Raw genomic sequence first — 7,952 nt, 5'->3', positions numbered from 1 at the left:
TACTACAAATCAATTGTCTTATTTGTTTAGCTTTAATAAATTTTATGAATTCTTTTAATTAAAGCGTTTTTAATTTATAATTGACTACATGACTAAGCTTAAAACATATTTTTGTTTGTTGGATAAGCGNTTGACTACATGACTAAGCTTAAAACATATTTTTGTTTGTTGGATAAGCGGAAATAAATATTCATTGCGTTTATTATTAGTCCCAATAGTATGATGTTTTTATAAATATCTTAAATTTTCACGTTAGAAGACAAATATTAAACAGTGATTTTACATCCAAAAATATGAAATAAGGCACTTTTTCATTAATTTTTTTAAAATTTATCGAAATGTGTTATGAAAAGTTGCTTATTTCTTTATCTAATTATTTAATAAATGTGTATTATGCAGCTATTTATTGAATGCGTATTATAAACATAAAAATAAATACAAATAAATATCTGTATACTAACTTAAGTATAAAAAAATGTTCGTAAGTGCTCCTGACCTCTTCCTACTTATATAATTTTTTTGATGAGAAATTTCTTTACAGAAAAAAATAGTTATCGAGCATCATTGTCGGCCCTAAAGTATATTTTATATCATAATTTATCACTGTATTTTCCAAAATAAAAGTAATTTTATTTAAATGCATGAATTCATTTAATTTCAAATATTTTCGTTAGTACAAAAAAAATTGTTTAAAAAACCACAGTAGATGCAATTTTCATGTATATAAATATAACGTTTTATTAAAAACTTACCTATGTTATTTCAGATATTACAAGTAATACAATGAGAAAATTAATAATATTATATTAAAATTTTTAAGTGTATCTTTTTATTTTATTCCAAACAAAAATTTATATTCATTTCCGAAATATTTATATATTGTAATGAAATCTTAATAAATGGGTCATTGATTTGTAAAACCATCTCATTTGTAAATGCTTGGTGCAGTTTATATACGCGTTAGAAAAAATAAACAATATAAGAGGGAGTTTTTGAAGTAGCATTCTTGTGCTGCGATTCGGGATATATTTAGTAAGCTTAAGAGTAACATTTATAAAATAAAGTTTATTAGATGAGTAGCTGTAATAACAACTGTTTTTTTTGCCGATAATCCTTTTCCGATGTTCTAAAACTTTATCATTGTATTAATATTTTTATAGAGAGTTTGTAGTTCGAACCGTTACGATTTAACATAATATGCTTTAACAAGTGTATGTACCAATTGTGTAGGTATTATTACTACTAAATAAGGCGCTNTGTAGTTCGAACCGTTACGATTTAACATAATATGCTTTAACAAGTGTATGTACCAATTGTGTAGGTATTATTACTACTAAATTAGGCGCTATACAGGGTGATTTTTTTATCATAACCCACTCAATTACTTGCAGAATAATAATAATTTAAACATTTTTTTTTTTTATTATCTTTAGTTACACATTATTCTTGAATTTTTAACTATGTAATACTTTTTAAGTTCATCCCTTATGCCTTGGAGGGGGGTCAACTTTGTTTTTTTAAATGGTAACACATATTTTTAATTTAATAAAATGTTTGAGTTTTTAATTTAATAGTAAATGGCATTTGAATTTTTAATATAACTTAATTCGTTTATTAGATATAATCATTTAAAGTTTCAAATTTTTGAATTAATATACAGGTATAATACACAAGGGATTACAAATATAGGTAGCTAATTGGTTTTTTACAACATCGATATTAGCAGGTACACAGCATTGTTATTATCAATAATTATTGTAGTATAGTACATTGTTATGAGTTTATAAATACACTAACTGACAATACAGAAAGTATATCTATTGATAATCATACTTGATAATAAACAATCCGTGACTGAGACAGCAATGTCATAAAAATCCAATTAGCTACCTGTATTTAAAATCCTATGTGTATTATACATGTATATTAACTCAAAATTTTGAAACTTTAAATGTTTATATCTAATAAGCNTCAAATGAAAGGTAAATATCTAAGGTTTTAATACAAAAAAATATTATTTTTATTTGTTCATTTTTGAAAAAGTTATGGAAGTTTTAAGAAAAAAAGTGAAAAAATTTCGAAAATTAGCGATTTTTAAATTTGTAATTTTTTTGAATATTTCCCCCATTCCCAGCGAACGAGGGAATTCTNATTTTATTAAATTAAAAATATGTGTTACCATTTAAAAAAACAAAGTTGACCCCCCTCCAAGGCATAAGGGATGAACTTATAAAGTATTACATAGTTAAAAATTCAAGAATAATGTGTAACTAAAGATAATAATAAAAAAAAAATGTTTAAATTATTATTATTTTGCAAGTAATTGAGTGGGTTATGATAAAAAAATCACTTTGTATATAAAACATTTATTAAATGAGCATTGTACAAGTGAGTGTCAGACGATTGTAACGTGGACGAATCTCATGAGAGTATTTTTTGTATACAATTACGTGTTTAAGTATGCTTGTGTATTTTAATTTGCTTCTTTGGTTATTTACTGAACTACTGTGACCACCGTGGGCGACAGTGTATAAGGTGTATTATAAACAAGCGCAATTATTAAGACTATGCATTTATTGTAATTTTTTTATAGATTATTTATTTTTAATTAGATTTTATAATTTTAGAAAAAAAAAATTTTAATTTGGTGGTGTTAAAATTAAGTTATGCATTAAGTTGATGAAACATCTTAAAGAATATATAAATAATAAATTTGCGGCGCAGAGATAAAATACTAATAGTTGCCATGTAATAAAAATAAAAAAGTAAATAAATAATTAAATTAATCGGACTAAGCAGAGAAATTCCAATATAATAAAAATTACACTCATAATGTAGTCACAATAGAGGTCAGGAATCACATATTAATTTTCAGTAGGCTACCTTTTGTAAATGTCGCGTTGGCCAATACGCTGCATCAGCAAGGTCGCGCGGTGTTGAGACCGATTTGAATGGTGTCCTGCAAACAAAAACTGTAATTGGTAAAATGACATCCAGGAAAATACAACCAGGAAAAAAGCATAATGATTGACAAACTGCAAGAGTGAATTATTAAACGGCTAGCATCTAAAGTACATAAAATAAAATAATAAAATAGACCATTATAATTAATTTATAAACGTTTTGTATTTTTTATAAGTNATAATTAATTTATAAACGTTTTGTATTTTTTTATAAGTTAAGAATCGTAAAAATAGCGAATTTAAAAAAAAATAATTATAATTAATAGTATAATAAATTATAATAATTATTATAATATGAATAATAATAGAATAAAAATAAAATTTTAGCAAAAACGTTGATTAGTAATAATTTAATTATAATTGTTTATGAAATGGCTATATTTCAGAAGATGAAATTGTTGGCACAAGAGGCGGAAAAGTTTATCCGTCGCGCATATTCTTACATTTAACCTTCGGCATAGTAAGTGGGTGATAAATGAGCTGTGTTCCGATTTTAATCGGAATTTAGTCGCGATTCATTCCGATCGGTGACTATGTATCCCCCGTATATTGTTTGATATTAAAAAAATCGGTTAGTTGGACGATGGCTGCTTCAAACTCATAGATGCAAGGTTTCGTAAATAGAACACTATTTCGAGTTAGTAAGAATCGTGTAGTTGAAAAGCAGAATGTTGCACTCAGATAAAATTTCGCACTCGATGATTCGGAGATAATGATCAAGTCGGTAGCCGTGTAGAGACTGTCTTATTTGTTATGCTCTGTTTATTGAAAATTTGCACTTTTGCTGTCAAAGAGTTTTAACATAGTGAGATATGCCTATATACGCGCAACCAAACATATGTACATTATGTACAGTACATAGTGTATATATCAATGATAAAAATATGTTTACTATATTTTTTTATATTTTTATTTTTAGTTGAAATATGTAAAGTTGAAAATTTGTGAAAATTTCAATTTAATTTGTATTAGTTTTTTAATACAGTTTATAGAAATAAAAAATTTGTTGAGGCTTATACCAATTGTGTACACATTTGAAATAAATTTAAGTGTAATTCAATTTTACGTATGTTAAATATTTAATGGCAGTGGCGGATTTTCAACATTTTACTGAGGGGGAGTCCTGAAAAATAATATAAATAATAAATAAGTATTAAATTTATTTAAATAATAACAAATGTAAACTGTATTTTCATTTTTATTTTCAATTATAAGTAATACATATACTGTAAAACAAAATCAAGCCTTCTTTTTATTTTACTGAGTTTGGCTAAAACTTCTTCAATTGTAAAATAATTTTCATCTTTATGGATTGACATTATAGCTAAGCCGTTTAGCCTAGCCTAAAATTAAAATTAAAATACTTTTAAATTTATTTTATGTAAAATTAATTTTTTAATTTAATGAATCATTTATTTTTAACTCAGTCATAGTATTTCTTAAATATGTTTTGTTTCGCTTCAGATTAGAAAAAGTGCGCTCATTCGATGCAGTAGAGACTGGTAAAGTAGCTAGGATTTGAAGAAGTTTAAAGACACTTGGATACATTTCTTTGTTGCAGACTATCATAGCTTGTAAAGCATTTTCGGGTTTTTTTTCCATGTTTTTTAATATTCTTTGCCATAAATTGTATTCAGTAGATAATATCGAATGATTAATGAACTCCAGATCATCTTTGTAGTTGTCGTCCAATTGAATAAATTTGTCTTCATTTTCTTCTGAATCAAACAATGACTGAAAATTATTAAACTTAATCTTATGATTGGCAAATCTTTGTTCAAGTTCAGTTACATAAGAATCCATGTACGGAATAAATATAGATGTACGGTAGTATTCTTCTGTAGATTTTGTTTGAATATTAATTCTATGCACTTGTCTTCCTATAAGTCCAGGAATAACTCTATATATTTGTTGAAATGTTTTTTCAGCGTTATTTCTGAAACTTTTAATGTCTTCTAAAGTTTCATCAGCTAATCTAGTCGCTACTTTTAAATCAATATCAACTTTTTGCAAATGTTTTGATGATGGTAAACCAAATCCAAAACCTTTAGATAATATAAATAATGCAATAATAAATTCTCCATGTAACATTGATTTTTGTAAGCGTTGTGCTTTTCCACTTGTATCATTATCATTCCACTTTGATATTTCACCGAAAGGCTCTATAACAAATTCAAAAAGTTCTAAAAAATCATGTACCGAGTGATATCGTTCAATCCACCTTGTTGCACAACTACGCTTTAGTGTTTTTTTTGTTGTGTCATGTGAAGAATCTAAAATTTTTTGTGATAAAACATTTTTTCGTTTAGGGTAAATGAAAAAATGTCGAATTTCGCTTATAAGACTTAAGCAATTCGTAATTGGTCGTACACTACATAACTTGGAAATAACAAGGTTTAAAATATGTCCAGAACAATGAACATAAATCGCAGACAGATAAATTTGTCTTATGTGAGATTGAACACCGTTATAGATTCCCGACACAGCCGAAGCACCGTCATATCCTTGTCCGCGCAGGAATTTAAGTTCTACACCAAATTGTTTGAGACTTTCTAATATTTAGTTTGCCAAACCTTTTCCAGTTGTATCGCGAGCCGGTACAAATTATAAGAACTCTTCAAAAATTACAAGTTTATTTAAATTAACAAATCTGACACATGTAGAAATTTGTTCCACGCACGAAATATAAAATACAAAAACATTGTATACCTTTATAAATTCTATATAAATAAGCTTCTGGGAAGGGTCCAGACCCCTAGACCCCCCCCCGTAAATCCGCCACTGTTTAATGGTTTAGTTGCTTTTTATTTTAAATACAAATTGAGTACCAATCGGAAATTTGCAATATATTTTTACTTTTTTTGCATTAGTTAAATAACTGAGTATCCAAATGACATACGATTAAATCTAATGATACCAATACATTAGGCATAAAAAATACATCATCATGATCTCCTGAGAGTTTATCCCAACTATTTAGGGACGGCTCTATATTAGTGATTTAATAGGATTTTTAGCTGTCGACCTGAGGCAATATTATTATGGTTTAGGGAGCCAGTATCGGGCAATGCATGTGTCACTATTCCCGTATGGTCACCCATCCGGGAACCGTAAACAGCGCAAATAAATATCAGTGCTAATACGGTGACTGATTGATCTATATAAACTTAAAAATATATTGGTTTGTTAATTTTGTTTTTTATGATACATGTATTTTATATATATAAAAAAAAATGATAAATTAAAATATTATTAAATTACTATGAAACATCAGCCAATATATATCAACCTTATATCCAATATATTTTGTTATTTTATTCGAATTTAACACATTTTAATACTTAAATATTTACCTTATTTTATAACCGAAACCTTTATTATAAACTATTTCACTTGAAATAATGATAATTATTAGATATTACTTTCACATTGCCTTTATTTTTTTTATAAAAATATGTTCTATAAAAAGTTTTTACTGAACCATTGAAAGAGTAATCACAACATTTTTGCCAATAACACACTCTTTGAAAAAAATTTTTATTTACTACAAAAAATTCAAATTATACTACTCTAAGCTGTATTGAGCTAAATAAAAACATTTATCCAAATCGGTGACTTAACTTTATGGACGATGTGAACGTATGCAGGTTCGTGATTTTGGGACAGAGTCTAACGTAATTATAAATATGATGTTATTGTAATATACGTAAAATATGTGCTTATTTTATATATTTTATAAGCTATTCATAGTAATATTTTGTAAAACACTTTGAATGAAAACATAAAGTTAATATAAAATTGTTAAATTCTAGTTTTTATACGTATGTTTATAGTTTTAAACGCCTCTTGTATAAGGGGAAATTTCTCGATTTATAAAAAAAGTATATCGGATGAAAGGTATACACATAACGTATTTAGGGAAAAAAAATGTGTATTGGTACATACATATTTTAAAAATTTGTAGCAAATTAAAGTTGAAAATTGAAAATTTTAACACAAAAATAGCATTTTTTTAACTACGGCAAACGTTTGCACGTAGAAAATATGCCGTCAGGACAATTTTTTTTTAAATTTATTATAAATAAGATAAGCTTTAATTTCACATATGTTTAAAGGACGCTATATTTCTGGAACATTTTCAAAAGTTAAGTTGAAAAAGTTGAGATTAGTAAAATAGTTGCTATTTTGAATCCCTTCTTGTGGGCAAGTGGGGTCAGATTTTCAAATTATTATATCAAATTAAAGGGAATTACTTACAGTTTCAATATAAAAACAAATTATTTTAATTGTTCATTTGTCGATAAGTTATGGCAACTTTCAGAAAAAAGTGTAAAAAATGTCGAAATTTACAGATTTTAAAAAATGTAATTTTTGATGGTAATGTCTTCAATTAGATACGATTTGTGATGTTTTGACGTCTCATTGAGAAAAAATGGTCCAGTCAAAGATGGTAAAAGTAATGACAGACACACAAAAAAAAAAATGTTGGTTTGTGTGACCACACCCAACCCGAACCCAACCAAACCGCACAAGATTTTTATTTTTAATTACGTAAATCTACATCATTATTCATTCCGACTAACTATAGAATCATTCTAGTCAAATGCATATAATAATAACTGTTTATAATAATTGTTGGTTTGTGCGGTGTGAGATAACGATCATGTGCATAAGCTACCATTGAGAGAGCTCCCATAAAATTTTGATTGAACACTCCTTACGATCGCATTATTAAAATAAAATTATACACATCTCTTGGTTGAAGTTTTATAGAAACTATATAATTTCAAGCAGTTGTCTGTTTACGATAATTTGATAAACTCAAAAATACTTCATGATACTAAATAAAACTTTTATCTGAAGACTATTTTTAACATTAAAATAAAAAAAAAAAATTTTATTATTATAAAGTCTTAAATGATAATAGGACCATACTAAATTAATGAAATTATTCTAAAAAAAATAAAAGCTATAAATAAGTTATAAGTA

The 7,952-nt window shown here is 26.3% G+C and overlaps 1 protein-coding gene across 1 annotated transcript; it reads right to left on the bottom strand.

The window, feature by feature from the left end:
* Positions 1-4,070: 4,070 nt before the first annotated feature.
* On the bottom strand, positions 4,071-4,801 carry LOC126904955 (uncharacterized). The gene is made up of 3 exons (XM_050684360.1): positions 4,387-4,801; positions 4,191-4,301; positions 4,071-4,086 (listed from the first exon to the last, which is right to left on the bottom strand). The coding sequence occupies exons 1-3, from the start codon at positions 4,764-4,766 to the stop codon at positions 4,071-4,073; spliced, it is 507 nt and encodes a 168-aa protein (XP_050540317.1). The 5' UTR covers positions 4,767-4,801.
* Between the last annotated feature and the right edge of the window lie 3,151 nt (positions 4,802-7,952).

This window comes from Daktulosphaira vitifoliae, unplaced genomic scaffold (assembly GCF_025091365.1).
Source record: "Daktulosphaira vitifoliae isolate Bord-2020 unplaced genomic scaffold, ASM2509136v1 Scaffold_4, whole genome shotgun sequence".
In the NCBI taxonomy this organism is placed as follows: Eukaryota; Metazoa; Arthropoda; class Insecta; order Hemiptera; family Phylloxeridae; genus Daktulosphaira; species Daktulosphaira vitifoliae.
This window is presented reverse-complemented; position numbering and strand designations above follow the sequence as displayed.

Bases quoted from the DNA above. Each gene is read 5' to 3' on its own strand.
- LOC126904955 (XM_050684360.1), bottom strand. From the start codon at position 4,766: ATGGATTCTTATGTAACTGAACTTGAACAAAGATTTGCCAATCATAAG. The intron at 4,302-4,386 runs GTTAAAAATAAA...ATTTTAGGCTAG, and splicing joins TTAAGAAATACTATGACTGA to GCTAAACGGCTTAGCTATAA.